At 33.4% G+C, this 19,285-nt stretch overlaps 1 protein-coding gene and 1 long non-coding RNA gene across 2 annotated transcripts; both read left to right on the top strand.

The window, feature by feature from the left end:
• Positions 1 to 1,435: 1,435 nt before the first annotated feature.
• LOC134235271 (uncharacterized) lies at positions 1,436 to 18,998 on the top strand. Its single transcript, XM_062717398.1, has 8 exons — positions 1,436 to 1,560; positions 4,831 to 4,922; positions 5,224 to 5,301; positions 5,791 to 5,839; positions 6,921 to 7,055; positions 7,188 to 7,222; positions 8,676 to 8,759; positions 18,873 to 18,998. The coding sequence occupies exons 1-8, from the start codon at positions 1,512 to 1,514 to the stop codon at positions 18,996 to 18,998; spliced, it is 648 nt and encodes a 215-aa protein (XP_062573382.1). The 5' UTR covers positions 1,436 to 1,511.
• Positions 11,584 to 15,431, top strand: LOC134235270 (uncharacterized). Its single transcript, XR_009985371.1, has 3 exons — positions 11,584 to 11,876; positions 13,415 to 13,603; positions 15,359 to 15,431. It is a non-coding gene; the product is annotated as an uncharacterized LOC134235270 (long non-coding RNA).
• Positions 18,999 to 19,285: the final 287 nt, after the last annotated feature.

Below are 19,285 nucleotides of genomic sequence, written 5' to 3'. Positions count from 1 at the left end.
CCTTCTTTGTAATAAGAGAACCTATATATACATTCACATTTTTAGTTGTTAAATCTGAACATCATTCACGCGCGGATCTAATACTAGAATTGGGTCGGGGGGGGGGGGGGGTCAGACCCCCCCCCCTCTCTGGAATTTGAAGGTATTTAACATGTTTAATGCATATATCCTAAACCTATTAGCCTAATTAAAAGTTATTGGACTCATAATAACGGACGTCACTCCTCTTTTGCTTTGAAAGTCATCCATTATACGTCTCTGGTAAAACCTAAAGAATACAAGAATACTTTATACCTGTTAAATAGGAAAGCCATATCCCAACTCACCCAAACGTTATGGAGAAGGTTAAGGACAAAAAGACAAACTTATATAAACAGACAGACAGACAGACAAAGCAGGCACGTAGCATCGTTTTTGAAAGTGGGAGGCCAACCTGTTAAAATTTTTTCTTTACTTACCTGAAAAAGTTGACAAGCAAAAAAAAAAAAAAAAGGAATATTAAAAGTTGCCCAAAGTCGAAAATCCTATTTCGTGGGTGGGGGGGGGGGGGGGGGGGGGTAGTGGCTAACTTTTTTCAAGACCAATCTAATCAAATTCAAAATTTTGGGGGTACATTTCCTTTATAACACTACACTGTGCTGAGATGTGGGGGGCCAATCTTCCTTTCAGTATACATTTCCTATAGTAAAGGTAATGTCGGGAGAAAAAGTGGGGGGACCAGCCCCCCCCCCCTGGCCCCCCTGATACTACGTGCCTGCAAAGGGGCGGACAGGGCAAAAGCTACACATGTATACCCGCTTCTTTGATTGCGGGACAGTAAATTAAAATCATCTGCCCTTTTGGAAAACATCTGTACATGTAGTATGCATTGTTTGTAGTCTAGCTTTTCTTCTAAAATTCCTCCAATACATCAGTTAATATTAACTTTAAACTAAGATGTAATCTGACTTCAAATTAATTATCATAAAATTGATCGAATAATCACATTTATATTTATATGTTCCGTTGAATTTGAAGTGATTCTTGTTTTTTTTTCTTTTAAATATTGGGGTGGGATTGGGGCGGGTGTAAAATAATAGTTACTTTTTTTACCATATCATACCAATTGATATGTATGGATGAGTGAGTGGTTTAAAAAAAATAAAAAAATAAATCAATTTCTTAACTTTATTGCCATTCCCCTCATCATGCTCATACACTACATGTACAAGTATGTGGAAGAAAGAATATCATCATTTGAAATATTAAAGATATTTAATTTCTTATTATGTGTGTTTCGTACATCAAATATTGCAATTTTCAAAACAATTTGGACGCGTGATTGGTTTCATTTTATTAAACAACGTAAATCAAAGTTTGATCCGCTCCTTGAAAACAATATCAAATCTCTCAAAGAGACCACGTGACGTGGCTACACACATGCAATACAGAAAATGGCGGCCTGAGTTCAACTTTTCCAAAAGATTTTTGTTTAAACATACTATACTGTCAAGCGTTTCATAAAACTGAAGATGGGATTTTCAAGATCTGATGCATATGATATTTTAGAGTTGCCAATAGGTATGTAAGAATGAATGAGTGGTAAACAACTGAATTTCTTCTTTTATTACCAATTAATAACAGGAACGTTTTCGTGCCAGACGTTCCACACCAAGTCCATTTCAACCAAGGATATGACTTCGTGCATATTGATTTATCACATGCATACTCGAGATAGTTTCTGTTTGGTTGAAAGATTTCCCCCCTATGTGAACAATGTTAAGGAGCGGGTCATGTTTCCTATATGGTAAAATTGCATAACATCAGGTTGGGACCACTCGCCCAAATGGGATATAATAGGCTGTTTGGGATAGAATATCCCAAATGGGCTATAAATGTACAGTGCAAAAAATGAAAATTTTTATTTTGGATTTAAATATCATAAATCCGCATCAGAACACCTATAAAGGAATAACTTTTGGTTGACAAGTTTTTCTGTAGGGCCATTGTTTAAGAGATTGATCCCTCGGAAGTTCCTCAACTTATTTGGGATCAATCTTACAAACTATACGATTGCATAGAAACTTGCTTACCAAAAGTTATTCAGATTTAGGTGCCCTGGTGCAGATTTATGACATTTAAATCCAAAATAATAATTTTCATTCTTGTCACTGAAAATTTTTAGCCCATTTGGGATATTCTATCCAAAACGGCCTATTATATCCCATTTGGGCAAGTGGTCCCAACCTGTAACATATCAATCACACCGACTCCTCTGTTTACTAACACAGTCACAAGTTGAGGTCACACAAAACCAAGTTTTTTAATTTCCATGGTAGAGAAATGCGTTGGACAGCCTAGTTGCAGAAATATAGCTTTCTTGAAGAAAATTCAGACAGAAAAAACAGAAAGGTAACGCTAGAGATTTAGTTAGAATGATCTGTGTCCCGGGACAAGCCCTCACCACAGTTAGAATGCCTCCCATATAATGATATACTCGATATACTGAATGCAGGTGGTTTGCTCCGATTACCTGTTCGCGCTGAGTGGTTTCGCGCCGAGTGGATTCGTCCCGATTGGTTTCTACTGTATAACTGAAGATACCGCTTATCGAATTAGTCATTTGATTAAAATATATTGTGATGGTTTTGCCCTATATTTATTTTAGAGTTATTTCCCTTTGCCCGTTCGGGTTGCATATGCGTGTCGCGTGTCGGGATAATAGAGCCCAGCCGGTTGGGGTATTTTGGAGGATTTTGTTAACTTTTACTAGAACTGATTAGACGTACTTTTGGGGACCGGGGCCATATTAACTGAAATTAACGGTAAATACCAATTATCACACTCTCCAGGATTTTATATCATGATAATGTTTCTTATGTAATTGTTTAGATTACATATTTTGTGTTGAATCTGTTAATATTACAGAATACAATATCTTTTAAAACACTGTAAATCTCGTTATCCTTTGAACTCGGATATCACTTTTATAAAATACGGGACTGACCCTAGACGGTCCCGTTACAATATATTAAAATTTTATAAAGAAGAGGTAATTGCAATGAAATGGGAAGTCTAATATTGTAAATCAAATGAAAAACAATGACATCCTTGAAAACTCAATGATATTTTTGAAATAAATAGTTATCTTAACATCCAGTCTTAATTATTCCAAATTATACAATCAATTTTGTTCAAATAAATGGCTAAAACATGTAAAAATGGCCTCACTATCAGTGATAATACAAAATGGGATAATTATCCGACACACGACATTAACACTTGGGGTTAATTAATTACAAGGTACTAAGTTAGGCCTAAAAAAAATATGTTTGACTCCGCTTTCCCAACCGACCCTAATTTATAGTGCCGACCCTAAATATTTTTTTAATGCTTTTGTCCCATGATGTGCAAGATTTCATCCAGCGAGTCATAGTCTCCAACTTTGCAAGCTTTTCAAGACTGAAAAAATTTGGGTCACCTTTCTATTGTAAGATTAAGTCACAGAAATGCTTGAAAACACCACTTCTTTTGTCTTTAATGTCAATTCTATACATGTTTTGATTAAAGAAGCAAAATAAATTTTTTTCAAAAAAAAAAAAAATGCCTTCCTACCTACCCTATATTTTTTCAGCCTGAAAGCGGAAACAAACATATTTTTTTTCTAGGCCTTATATAATTATAGGTAATTGGGGGGAAGCCATACTGTATACTACTAATATCTTACCTGTTGATAAACGGGGTGAAACCACTCGGCGCGATACCACTCGGCGCAAACAGGTAATCGGCGCGAAACCACCCTACACCGATATACTCGCAATTTAGCAAATGATTGCAGAATCGCTCCCAAACAATTTTGAAGAATAGAAAAGGATTTGCACTGAAAATAACCTCCAAATTCATAGTAACAAACCTTTTTGAGATTGTACATGCCTTTTATCCCAAAAATAATCCATAAAAATACAAAAATTCAACTGATTTTCTCAACGGTTTTCTCGAATCAAATTTACCTGCCATGTTTACAATTGAAACTCTCTAGATTGTTCATAGTAAATTTCCTGAGTTCAAGTTACCACCCATGTTTATTTTGCTACATTGAGAATGCATAGAATGAAATCTATTGTTAAACTGGGTCTGTAGGACATTTATCATTTTTAAATAACAATAGAATATTCTATCTATACATATTTAAGCGTTATAAAAACTAGATTTACGTTGCTCATTTCAGGTATTTTTTTTTTTAGGTTATTTTATGTTTTCCCCAGCTTAATAAATGATTTTTAATAATTATCCATACTTTTAACTCTTATTCCTAAATCAGTAAATGTCTGTTTACCTTCCAACTGTTCAAGAAGGGCTGAGAAATCAGAATCTTTTAAACTAACATTTTAAAACCATTATGACTGTTTGGGACAGTTGAAAGGTGAATAAAGTATTAGTGATTGGAGTAAAATATATTATCAATTATGGGAAGCCATTCTAAGAACAAAGAAAAGGAAAAACTAATAGTAACTAATAAAAGAAAGAATAACTGGAGAGAGCAACAAAAAGTTGGCGGCATAAATCAAAGGTTTTTACAATGTATCAATCTGTAGCTCTCATGTGGCTAAAAGTTCAAGTGTTAATTATTATGAATTTTAGTTGTATAGAACTCACAAATATTTTCAGAAATGTACTCATTCCCTGCTTGATTGATTGATTGATACCTAGAGTATGAACTGGTGGCAAAAATATTCTATTTTCCTTTCCTTCCTTTTTCGGTTTTGCAGTAAAGAGGATGGTCAAATTAATAATTATGAGCTCTTGTTCACATATTTAAAATCAAATTCTGATTGATGTTCTAATTATCAGGGGCAGATCAAGATTCAGTCAGAACAAGCTATAAAAGGCTGGCTCTAAAGTGGCACCCAGAGAAACACAGTAACTCTCCAGAGTCTATAAAAGTAAGATTTCAATTTATCTTTAAATAAACAGTCTCTAACCTTGAACCCTAGCGTTAGTATTCTTTATTTACATGTAGAATAATCCAACTTTGACTCATTACGTAACTTAAATATGATGTAAACTTTACACAAATAATTCCTAAAAAATACAAAAAAAAACAATTTGAAATAAAATCAGGAAATATACATGGCTTAAAGCCCTTATCTCTCTATGAGTTAAATTTACCCTATTTCCATCATTTCCTGCACAAAAATAAAATTCAGGAAGTCCATATATGTGTTTTGAATATGATCATTGTAGAGATTCCAGGAAGTATCTAAAGCCTACAGAAAATTAATGGAGGACGAGGGGGACGAGAATCTCCGCAATATGACACTGGTAATTATCAATTAAGACCTTTAATTGTCCTGTAATGAACCATTAATTTAGACTTTAAACCTGTATTACCTGATATTACAAAAATGGTTTTAAGATCATATCTAGAACTGGATTATTTTGGGTTTATTTTTGAAGTAAAAGAGGAAAGTAAATTTCTAATACATGCACAGTAAAACTCAGTTATAACGAAGTCACTGGGACCTTTGTAATTACTTCGTTATATCCATAATTTGTTATAACCGTACAAGAAATTCATAGAATCATCTAGCTGGGAGTCCAAGATAACTTCGCTCTTTCTGTAAATTCCCAATATCCGTGTTCGTACTAAACAAGTTTTTCTGTGCTGAGATCGAGAATGCTTCCCAATAATAATATAATCAAGTTCTCCTTTTGTTCTCACTTTGAAATTAAGTATTTTCATTTTTAATGAATTTTAATTGATGTGAAATGTGGATACTGTATGTTGATTGAATTTTTTTCTATTTTTAGGACCAAATGATGCAGTTATTCAAAGATGTTTTCTTCTCACAGTCACTACGTAAGTACCATCAGTATGGTCATCTGCTTAAGGTCTGGAAACATGTTCCTCAAATATATGATTTGTATCTCTTGATATTATATAAAAAAATTATTCATATATATCATTCTCTTCTTATTCCTACATTGTTTTCAAATTGTTTTTGAATACAATTACATCAAAAACGGTGATATACCGTATAAGTGGAAATTTTAGCGAGACGCGAATTTAGCAATTTCTACCTAAAAACTGGTCTTTTATTTTTAGCGAAAAGTAATTTTAGTGATTTTAAAATGTTTACAAAAGAAGCTATTACAAATAATACGCAATTAATTTTTAGCGATATTCAATTTTAGCGATGTCAGAACCCTCGCTAATAATGCCAAAATTAAATCCTCGCTAAAAATCCTACTTATACGGTAGTCCATTTAGAAGATTACCCATAAGGGTTATATAAAAAAAAAATATGACCCTATGGTATCTTGTACAAATGCCTGGTAAGGTACCCTAATTTTTTGTGAGAAAACTTGTTTGATTACCTAGACTTTAATAACAAAATCTTGGGAAAAATTATATATTGTTTAGGAATGTGTCGTCTGACCTTTAAGTATTTTAAACCAACTATTATTCAACATCTTTTTTCCATGATTCTTTAGTTTAGAATCTGTTTGACTACTATTTTTTTGTTACCAAAGCAGCAAACTGCAGGTAAATAATTGATCAAGTTTGTTCAAATCATAGACCCCCAAGGATAGGTTGGGGCCACTTTTCTGTAGAACTTACTAGTTAAGACTGTTGCCATTTGTGTTTTATGTAAAGCCACATCTATTAGTGATTAAGGTTTTTGTACAGTACATATACTGTATACAGGGTTATTTTTGCCCCGTGTTATTTTCGCCCTTTTGCACTTGCGAACTATTTTGCCCCGTTTTAAATTCGCCCAGTCTTAGTTTTGTTTAATAAATTATGGGATGTAATTTGAATTCGCTCCGTTTTAAATTCGCCCAATCAGGTAAAGGGCGAAAGGGGCGAAAATAAAACGGGGGCGAAAATTTCCCTGTATACAGTAGTATATTTCATTACTCTGTGCTTTGTCTTCCAGATTCTTATAATGGCTCAGATGACTCATCTGATGAAGATTTTGATGACGAAGATGATATTGATTCAGATGAAGATCAATTAACACATTTTTATTCAGATAGAATAAGATTCAAAGATACCAGAAAATCTAAATCAGGTGAAACTTCTAATTTTTTATAACAGCATTGAATCCCTTGGTTGATTGGAAAATAAAATTTAACCAAATCAGTATTTTAGAGTCTAGAAATTATATGCCAAAATAAAACATTGATAAATTCTTTTTTTTCAGGAGGTGAATCTCATTTTAAAAGATTAACAGTAGATGTAAGTAATATTGAGAAGTCTTGATAACTGTAGAATTCAGATTTTGTAAATAGTTTTTAGCTCACCTGAGCCAAAGGCTCAAGTTAGCTTTTCTGATCAAAATTTGTCCGTTGTCGTAGTCGTCGTCGTCGTTGTAAACTTTTCACATTTTCGACTTCTTCTCAAGAACCACTGGGCCAATTTCAACCAAACTTGCCACAAAGTATCCTTGAGTGAAGGGGATTCAAGTTTCTTCAAATGAAGGGCCACGTCCTTATTCAAGGGGAGATAATTGGGAATTAATGAAAATTTAGTGGTATATTTTAAAAATCTTCTTCTCAAGAACCACTGTGCCTGGAAAGATGAAACTTATGGGGAAATATCCTCAGGTAGTGTAGATTCAAGTTTGTTCAAATCATGACCCCCAAGGGTAGGGCGGGGCCAAAATGGCCAACCAAAGTTTTACATAGAAATATATAGGAAAATTCTTTAAAAATCTTCTTCTCAAGAATGACAAAGCCATAATTCATCATATTTATATGAAAACATGCTCAGGTAGTGTAGATTCAAGTTTGTTCAAATCATGACCCCCAGGGGTAGGGCGGGGCCAGAATGGCTGACCAAAGTTTTACATAGAGATATATAGGAAAATTCTTTTAAAATCTTCTTTTCAAGAATGACAAAGCCAATATTCATCATATCTATATGGAAGCATGTTCAAGTAGTGTAGATTCAAGTTTATTCAAATCATGACCCCCGGGGCTAGGGTGGGGCCAAATTGGCCGACCAAAGTTTAACGTAGAAATATATAGGAAAATTCTTTAAAAATCTTATTCTCAATCATTTTCTAAAAAATAGCAAATTCATGATTGGTCATGGCACTACTTTTGGATTTAAACTTTACAATAAAAAGCCATTTTATACTAGTCCTACCCTTGGTGCTCAGGTGAGCGATGTGGCCCATGGGCCTCTTGTCATTGAGCACTTGTTGGATATCTTAACACTTCTGATTACAAGGTGAAGAGACTTATCATTGATGAAAATAAGTGCTGTTTGTTGGTTCAAGTTGTTGGCCCTGACAATGATTTAAAAGATTTGACTAGCCTTGAGAAAATAATAGCATTTTTTCTTAAAAATATTTTTTATTTAACGAGGCTCAGGGGTCACAGCCATTTTTAGACTATTTCAATCTCCTTTAAAAGGAGAGCTCCATATAAAGATATACAAAATGATGAAATTTTAAAACTAAAATCTTTGATTTTTTTCTTTGTCAAATGATAGTGAGAGTGAAAGATACCATATCGAAAAAAAAATAAGTTAAATCTGGTGGTTAATTTGGGATTTATTTGTTAACCCTCCAGCCTCCTTAAAATGAAAAACAATCATGTACATGATGTACGTTGTAAGAACAATTTTGGTTGGAAATTTGTGGCTCTCGTGACTTTTTGTTAATGAAGGTAAAACATTCTTTCAGGAAATAAATAGAAATGCAGAAGAATTAATATCTGAGGAGGAGAAAGAAAAAAGAAGATTAGAGAAAAGAAAAGCAAAGAAAAAGGTGAACTCAGCTTGAATATTTCAAAATCTGTAAAGATGTTATTGTGTGATTGGGTAACCGTATATAAGATGGTTAGAATTTAAATTGTTTGGCATTCACAATCTTCACATAAAACTTTTCACACTTACTGGATAGATTGACCAGCCTGACCAGTGAAATTTTAAAATTTACTAGCCCACTAAAATATTTCTTGCCCCCATATAAAAATTAAAACCTTATAATTATTATAGATACATGTTTGCATGTATATTTTGAGTACTTCAGTTTTAGAAATACCACCATTTTTTACCCATTTTTTTGTGTTTCAGTAGGGTGTTATTAGGATACTCGCACATTTTATCTACAAGTTAATAGTTCCTAGTTAGTTGCAGTTGTTACGTTATACATCCATGTTATAAAGAATAATACAATTCACCAACATATGCTTGTTCTTTTTATTTAAAATATTAATGAAATTAATGCAAGAGAGGCAGTTTGAATATATATTGTTTGTTCTTTTTATTTAAAATATTAATGAAATTAATGCAAGAGAGGCAGTTTGAATATATATTGACTGTGAATAATTGTAATAATCAGCAAGTCAATCAGACTTGAAATTTGATTTTTACAGATTTTCATCAAAATTCACTAATCTTGGTCTTCAGACCAATTTGTTTTTGTGAAGAACTTTTTTTCTGGACAACTGAATTTTATGAATGGAATGGAGATTAAACTTAAGAGTACTTGTACGTTGTACATTAATTTTTATGTTCCCCAAACGAAGTTGGGGAACATATTGTTTTTACTCTGTTTCTTATTATTATTATTAAGGTCTTCCGACTTCCTTTGGAAGACCTTACTATTTTCCTTCTGTTTTATATTATTATTATTATTCTTTTTTCATAGTACAGCCGATTTCTCAGCTATGCGTGGACAGATTTCATAGATTTTCTCAGGGAAGATGCATCATGAGAATATCTCCAGACGTGTTTTTCATTTTTTCAAAATTTACTTCCGTTCGCGATTTTGGGGGATTTTTGTATTTTTTAAAAGGCATTTTGTCCAGCAGTTTTCTTGAGAACGGATAAAGGTATGAAAGTGAAACTAACTGAGGTGATAGAACATCGAACTCCATTATGGGGAACGATCTTTATTTTTCGTCGTCAGCACTTCCGGTCGTAAAAGGAAGTGAATTCAAAAAGTCACATTTCTCAACTTTTTTGTTTTTCAATATTTTTCTTTAGCATTTACAGGGATTATAGTGTGTGTTATGAGAATTCTAAATATCTATTTAGTATCTTGATGCGTGCATCTATTGAACAGATATGACCAAACCAAACTTTGTCCCACTGTCGGGGGTTCGAATCCCACTGTGGGCGTTAAAATTTTTTTTCTTTGTTTCTATCTTTTTTTCAGTTGCAAATAACTTTTCTCTCTTTTTTAACGTATGGACTATTTTGCCGATTTTTAAAAGCTATTTTTGAGATATTTTGAGTAGTAATCATGAGATATGTAAAGAGGCTGCTGTAAATGATATTTTATCAGGTGACACAGCATAGAATTCTAACGGAAATCGGTCGGAAGACCTGCTTGTTGCACCAGCAACAAGAACGCATCTAGTTAGGGTCTTCCGCTTCCTTCGGAAGACCCTACTGTTATTCTACTGTTTCTTATTATTATTTTATTTTTTTTTTCCCGCTCGATTTTTGACAGGCGATTTCTCAAAAACCTTTGGACTGATTTTTATGAAACTTTCAGGTTAGATACCTTGTAATTAAACCTATTTATACCTGTTTTCAATTTTTTGATACATGCCTTTAATTGTGAGTTATTGCCCTTTAATTAATAATTTTGATGTCTCGTTTCCACTAAAAATCTCAAGAACGACGCAAGATATTTACACGAAAGTTGGAGAACTTGTAGCCAATACATTGTAGACGTGCACAACGATAAAATTATAAGCTGATTTCCTAAAGTTTGGAAGCTATAAAACGGCAAATTTTAGTAATTTTTTTCTTGAATTTTTGCTACTTTTTGTGTAATAACTTTTGAACCGAGAATAATTTGGTAAGAAATGTAGAACAAAAGTTGTTTGTAATTACGAGAGCTTTCATATTAGATTAATGAAAGAGGGGCTGGTCCCTATAATTAGGGGTTAATAGCTCATACACGTTTTTTCTAAAAGCTAAAAATATTGGTATATTATGAAAAAGTTTGACTGAAATAATTTCGAACATATAAAATCTTGTCATTTGATATAAAAAGAAATAAACTTCCAGCTATATTTCATTGTTTTTTTTATAAAACAAGTACATGTATGTGAGAAACCTTTCAGGAACAAGTTGTCTATACTAATATTATAGCCAGCAAAGCCTTTTCTGCATACATGTGCACATTTTTAGTTGATGCATCTAAAAGATATAGATTTAATTCGGTGTTTCTTTGTTTTCTTTTTATTCAAATAATTTCAAAATGTGATGATGTACACAACAATAATTAGTACGTAGTTTAGAGGATTTTTCGCGCTTGTTTGTAAAAAAAGCGCGGCATTGTGGGAAATAGGAAGGTACTAAAGACGCGATGTACAAAACACTCCTTTAACCTGATTAAATTTTGTCTGTTAATGTTCCAAGCAATTGAATTTTTGTATAGCATATGCCTCGAAGTCATAACGTCTGTACCTAAGTAATTTAAAATACTCAATATTACCATTTAATTAAAAATTAAAAGGTCACGTTAATATCAGGTCTCTAGTATATCCCGTTTTTAGTGTGCCCCTTCGAGTCGACGTCGGACACATGTTTGTCATGGTTTTACTTTACAAACTGAAAATAGAATGATTTGTGAAGTTGAACATTTTCTCTCGAAGAATCCGTTTGTAGACATACACACTCATTTAATCTGGAGCTACGAAGTACTTTGTCACTTCTCTGGAACATTATTCTAAGCAGAATTATCTCGATTCATATACTCTAAGAATCTTGTGTGAATTGTTTACGAGGAAATTCTGACTGTCACATTAACAAGGATGAACACTCTTGACTCGGCTTCGGATTCCCCAGTGATAATTTTATCGAGTGCCGAAAGAGCTGACGGCGACATTTTAATGAATGATTGGCTTGGACCATTGGAATGAAGGTAAGAATATTTTTATTACTTATAATTTACACTACTGATTACCAGGTCCGGCACAATGTCTTGATTAAGCTATATAGCTTGATTTAGCTATATAGCTTTATTAAGCTATTCAGAATAGCTTGATTAAGCTATTTTCTCAGACTTTTTTCTCAAATGTGTTATTTTTTCAACATGTGCAAAAAGTCGCACCTAGGTGCAGTGGAAATATTAAACTTTGTTTTCTTCTGAATGCAATGCATGTAAAAATTACTCACCAAATTGCGTCTCCTTTTTAGACTTTGTACTCAAAGATTTAAAAGTTTTGGGGCTATTGATGAGTGGCAACACAGTTATTTCTTGAATGAAATTATAAAGGAGGCCAGTTATGGCCGATAGGATAATTGATTAGTAACAGTTCAGCACAATGAGAAGCAATCATACTTACCCATGCCTCACCGCACATTCAGTTACTCAAACAATGGAAATTCTTATTTTGATAAAAGTATTCAACAGCAGCAATGTAAGAATTTTCTATGATTTAGGTTGTATTTTTGGTAGTCCATAATACATATATGAATAGTCAAATACTTGCGACTTTTTGTTTATTTCTTTCAAAACGTTTTTGTGAAAAACTGCATATAAATAGCTTTATCAAGCTATTCTGAATAGCTTAATAAAGCTATATAGCTTTTTAAAGCTATATAGCTTAATCAAGAGATTGTGCTGGACCTGATTACATGACAGTGACGTACATTGATGTTATTAGAAATACACAGACACACCGATCTGTTTTACAGTTCAGACGCTTTCTGTTTGCCTTGCAAATCCCAACAGCTTTATATTTTATTTTTTTTTTTTATTTGAGGATGTAATTTCAACAGTCCTACTATCTATCATAGTGATCATACTATATAATTCAAACTGCACTTAATGTTACAGAATATATTCAACTAATTATATATTGACAGTGTGACTGTAAGGGTGAGGGCAGATACTTATTTAGTTTTCATTTAGATTGTGCTTGTCAAGCTGCATTTGACATTTGGTGCATCTATGCTCAATGTTCACACTGAGAGTATATTCAAATGTTTAAATGAATAAACTGCTCGTTAAATTACTTCCCATTAGCTCCATGTGAACGTGAGTAAGGATAGCTAGATTTAATTCAAATTAAATAGAAATGAATTTTGAATGTTGCTTAAACATGTTAAAGAAGCTAAGCACTGTGTGTCCAAAGTATACTGCGGAAAAATTGTGTGGAGCAATGTGCAAGTCACAATCTTCTTTTGCCAAGGTGTTACCATAAGAGCTCGCATTATGGGCAGGGATTTGTGCTGCTGTCTGGACTCGCTATAAATAGATGTTCTCAAAAAGTCTTAATTATTTAATATCATACTTTACTGACAAAAAAGGATAAATATTGCTCAGTTAAATTGCAAAAGAAATTTGTTTAAAAAAATTGTAATAATAGAAAGTTTGCTTTTTTTGTTTGATCATGTTGATAAGACTGCTGTAATGGTTTAATGTTTGTTTATTTGCCTTAATCATACATTTTTCAGTCATTTCATGTCGTCACCACTTGGAATGGTATTAGCTACAAATATAGACTTGTACTCAGCACTCATTGCCTTTAAGAAGTATGAGATCCATTTTGTGCTAACACCTACCCTGACACAGAATCTTGGTTTATGCAGTCTCATAGGAGTAACCTGTCTAAAGCATTTAGCAAGGGGATTGGAACCTGCGACGTAAGGTTCACCTTCTTATTGATACTTTGATTTATAATATTTATTTGAGAATTTCACTCATTCACATACTCAGAGATATTGATATATATTGTTGAATAGCATCAATTTTAACCTTTAATTAGCTAAGTAAACATGTACTGTGAGGTTTTTAAGGTCTCATTCATTTTATATGCCAGATGCATGTTAAGGAACATTACTGCATAAATGTTTTTATCTTAAATTTAAAGCTTTTTACTAAAATAGAGATATGTTAGTTTTAACCCTCTTCAAATTAGGGTAGACCTTTACTATAAACTCAGCAATGTGAGTGTGTTGTGTGAACTTGTGTTAGCGAAACAGTGTGTTGTATGAATTTGTGTTAGCAAGGCAGTGTGTTTTGTGAACTTAATTGTGTTAGCCTGACAGTGGGTTGTGTGAATTCTTGTTAGTTTGACAATGTGTTGCGTAAACTTGTGTTAGCGGGACAGCGTGTTGTGTAAAATCGTGTATAAAGTGTAGGTGTGACAGTGTGTTGTGTAAACTTGTGTTAGCTAGACAGAGTGTTGATTGAACTCGTATTAGCGAGACTTCGTGTTGTGTAAACTGGTGTTAGTGAGACTGCGTGTTGTGTTAACTCGTGTTAGCGAGACTGCGTGTTGTGCAAACTCATGTTAGCGAGACAGCGTTGTGTGTGAACTCTTATTAACGAGACAGCATGTTTTGTGAATTTGTGTTAGCGTGACAGTGTGTTGTGTGAACTTGTTATCCTGAAAATTTGTCGTGTGAACTGGTGTTAGAGAGATAGTGTGTTGTGAGAACTCGTGTTAGCAAGATTGCATGTTTTTTTAATTTGCGTTAGCGTGACAGTGTGTTGTGTGAACTCGTGTAAGCCTGACAGTTTGTTATGTGAAATGGTATTAGGATGACAGTGTGTTATCGCAACAGCGTTTGGTGCGAACTTGTGTAAGTGAATAGTGAGACAGCCTGTTTTGAGAATTCGTGTTAGCATGACAGTGTGTTGTGTGAACTCTTGTTAGCCTTACAGTGCGTTGTGTGAAATGGTATTAAAATGACAGTGTGTTGTGTGAAATGGTACTAGGATGACAGTGTGTTATCGCAACAGCATTTGGTGTGAACTTGTGTTAGTGAATAGTGAGACAGCCTGTTTTGTGACTTTGTGTTAGCGTGACAGTGTATTGTGTAAACTCGTGTTAGCGTGACAGTGTATTGTGTAAACACGTGTTAGTGAGACTGCGTGTTGTGTAAACTCATGTTAGCGTGACAGTGTGTTGTGTGAATTCATCTAAGGGTGACACGGTGACAGTGTGTTGTATGAACTCGTATTAGCGAGACTGCGTGTTGTGTAAAACCTGTGTTAGCGAGACAGCGTGTTGTGTGAACTTGTGTTAGCGTGACAGCGTGTTTGCGAATTCTTGTTAGCATGATAGTATGTTGTGTGAACTTGTGTTAGCCTGATATTTTGTTGTGTGAAATTGTATTAGCGTGACAGTGTGTTGTGTGTTAGTGTGAAGGTGTTTTTGCATGATTACTTTGCACTTGTATGTTGTCTTATAAGGGAATAGCATAAATGACTGCCTTAATTTGTGTAAACTTCTTTTAATTGATGAAAGAGTACATTAAAATTTACAAATTATATACAGAAAATGTGACAATATCTTATCTCTCAATTTGATAATCTAATTTATAATCTCATGAATTGCACTTTTTATTAGTAAAACAATTATAGATTAAAACATTTCAATTTCTTTTGGATAGGTGTGGCTCATTTGAAGACTGAATTTTGATACCAAGCATGACCATGATTTGCCAGAAGATCATCTGTTTGGATGTGACACAGAGTTTCCCAAAACTATCGGTCCTACCGGCAAAACCGATAGAAAATCGAAATGTCCGATGAAATTCGCTAGAGTACCGGTCCGTGTGACCGATTGTGGTGAGGGCTTGTCCTGATTAATTTATTGTGCTCTAATGCATTGCAATATCTTCATAAATGTAAATTTGCAATGCAGTAAGCTCCTATTCTTCGTTAATATCCATAATCTTATCCATTTTGCAGTTCTACTTGACTTATTTACTTCCAAAAACGATCGTTTATTTCCTGATCCGAATTTCCTCCATTCCTCTGTTTGTAAACGCATGCAGTATATATAGGTCGAAAAGTGCAATGCCCACTAAGAAAACGTAAAGATAATTTGAAATTTATTTCTACAAGATTTCTATCATAACTGCTATTTATATATGATTCAATTTTACAAGTGAGAATTAAACTTTAAATTTTAAAAAGAATTCTAGAAACCTTGAGAAGTTTTTTTTTTTCAAGAATTAACTTTTTTTTTATAATTAGTTGTTTCTTTCACCCAACATATACTTAGGGCTTGTCACTTTTTTGCTGCCACAAGCCTGCGTGAGCTGGTGCCATGCTTGAATAAATTATACATGTAGTTGCAAAACCCTGGTATCACAATCAATGTTTGTCCACAAAATTTTTTACAGATAAAAGCCTTTTTCTTTGAATTACATTTGACATGAAATATACACTGTATATTTTAAAATTTATTTGGACTGATAGAATATGCTTCGGACCAGTTGAGCACATTAAGTCATCAGTCCGAATGACTGATAGAAATATTTGGTTTTCGGAAACTCTGGTGACATGGAATAAACAGCATAGTGAAAATAAGTCAAGTGTTGGATTGTGAAGACGATTTTTAAACACACTGTCTATCATTTTAAAATTTTGATTTGACAACATAAATCCACAAATATGAACATATCAACTGCCCTCGGTTTTTCTAGTGAAATAGTTTTTGTAACAGAAATACATGTACCAGTAATTACATTGGAATAAATGTTATTTTTAAATATAATAATATTTTGTTTGTGTAGCATGTTGACCTTTTTATTAAGGTCTTCCTTTTCAAAGTTTAGACTTACTTATTCTAATGATTAAGATAGATCCTTTGTCTTCAGCAGGAATAGAAGATCTTGTAATACATGTATTTGTATTTTTTACAGAATAACGTAAAAAAATTGTTATTTTGGCACATACAACTAATTAAAGGCATAAACATGTGTATGATTCCAAGGAATTCAGTACATAGGGCATGTACATGTAGATTTCTAAAACAAGATTGAAGAGATGTCCAGTTGCATTTCAATGTCAGCTGCAAAACTGTGCCTGTTGCATACTTATTAGCCCATCTGAGCTAAAGGAACCAGTAATTTTTTTAAAAACATAATTTTATCCATTATCATCATTGTCTAAAATTTCACAATATCATTTTCCTGAACCAAAGTGAAACTTGGCACAGAGCATCCTTAGTGTAGGGGATTCAAATTGTTCTTATTCAGGGCAATACCTTCAAAGAGATTTGTTTCTTTAATGCTGTAAATGTATTATCTTTAGCTTATACAATATTTGGTGGAAATTGACTTTTGAATAAGTTAGCGTAGATTCCGGTATTCTTATTTATGTTTATGTACAAGACTTTTAGCTTTGTGCTTGATTTAGTGATTGCTGCATTCCGCAAAAGCCGCTAAAAAAGAATACACAGCCATATGTAATATGTTTACAATATACCTTTCAGAGAATTTTACACTCCTATTGAGGTACCACCAGTTGCTAGTGGAAAGCTGCAAATTCAAAACATACACAACACATTTCTGTGCGTTTACTTTAAAAGTATTGTTCTACTTACTGAGTGCAACTAATGAAGATTGTTCATCATTATTGTAAATACATTTGGATTTTTTGAATTATTATATAATTTGTTTATTTTATTTACCTAGTTATATTGTATATTTAGATGATTTTAAAGCCATTTTTAAGATGGTAATGTAGCATAACACTTATGTTTCTGTAGTATGACACGTTTCACAAACATAATTGCAACAAACAGGATATATCTGATATCAAAAGTCATAATATAAGTTAAACTGTCGTGGATACGATTTCAAGAATGCTGTTAGAGAGAGTACCCTTTAGACCCCATTCTCACACCAAATTAAAGAATTCAAGTAAGGTTTGTGAGACAAATCGAAAAAGAGAATGTAAGCATAGTTGACAATCTAGACAGAAACATTTTATCTTTTGCTTAGCGCTAGGAAGGAAGACCCACTCGTTGCTTTGCAACGAGCTTTGCTCTAGTTATTATTATTTTTCTTCTTCTTCCTGGGTACTTTTTTGTCCGGGAATGATCCTGTAAACTGTTCGTCCGATGTAGGTAAAACCTTTTTAGGGTCAGTAGACATGTTATGTAGATTTGCGGAATCAAGGTCATTTTGCGCGCACGTGCTTGCAAGAGCGTGCACGTGCAACACGTGAAATGACCAATATAATGGATATTGCCGTAACTTTTCTATTTTTTGATGAAATTTTTTGAAACTCATAATGTAAGGATACATTAGTAGTATAGACAAGCTGGCATGGTCAAAATAGCAAGAACTCACGCGCATGCACGTGCACTTCGCTCTGATTGGCTGAAACTAAAGTCTCAATATCTTTCTTGTTTCTTGTCATAATCCTTTGAAATTTTGAACATAGTCCTACATTATGAAGATCTACAGCATGATATATAAGAATGTTCATGAAAGCATGTGCATGCGCGTGTGCTGCAATCTGATTGGCTGAAACTTTAAATGGCTATATCTCCTTTGTATTTTGACGAAATGCTTTGAAATTTAAAATATAGTCATGCATTAGGATATCCTACAATATGATATAGAAAAAAAATCATGAAATTACGCGCATGCACGTGTGCTGCAATCTGATTGGCTGAAACTTGAAATGGCTAAAACTCCCTTGTTTTTCAACCAAACAGGATGGGATTTAGAATATAGATAGATATAGAGGACTCCTACAGGAAGGTATGGTGATCATGCTCGTGCACGCACGTGCGTGCATTTCGAACGAGTGAAATTTAAAAAACCTTGAATGAGTGATTTTTAATACTTTTGGACTGAATGCTTTAATATATAGTATATTAAAATGTATAGATAGTGTAGACAAGATGATATGGTTATATCTCACATGTATTCGCATGCGCACAGGTGCAAAGCTAAAATTTAAATATAATTGGTATCCTTCTGGGAAAACGTTGTTAAAGTCATAAATGCACAGAGGTTGTTTTATTTAATGAAGCTTACAGGGAATATGGCACCAAAAGGGAGTTGGGGAGCGTTTGGGGAACATCTGTAACGGTTCTCGTTACAATTAGCACTAGTTTATATTGTTTTCTGTACTTTTTATCTCTGTATTTTCCAATTCCAGAGAAGGAGAGAGAAAAAGAAGTTAGAAAAACAGAAAGAACAGACAAAGGTAAATTCTAAAGCAACTTTTTTTTTTGTTAATGGTAAAACTCAGTTGACAAGGATTGAATCAAACAATCACAAATAATGCTTTTCCCGTAAGAGGACACAGTTATTAGTTTAATGATAAGAATTTTTTGATTGAAATTATTCAGAATCAAAAGAATCACATAGATCATATTTTATCCCATGAAAACTACTTTTCTGTAATTTTGCATGGTCATTTCTTTCCCAAATTTTATTTATTTACCAGCGACTTTTTTTACACCCATTAGGAATGGGGTGCTGCATAATATTTTGATATCGCGATATATTGAACCCGAGTTCAATATATGGCATAGTATTTTGAACCCGGGTTCTCTTTTTTGCTGCAAT

This window comes from Saccostrea cucullata, unplaced genomic scaffold, assembly GCF_032062105.1.
Source record: "Saccostrea cucullata isolate Sc308-1 unplaced genomic scaffold, CSIRO_AGI_Scuc_v1 ctg3669, whole genome shotgun sequence".
NCBI classification, from domain to species: Eukaryota; Metazoa; Mollusca; class Bivalvia; order Ostreida; family Ostreidae; genus Saccostrea; species Saccostrea cuccullata.
The sequence above is the reverse complement of the archived record's forward strand: the minus strand, read 5'-3'. Positions and strand labels throughout refer to the sequence as shown.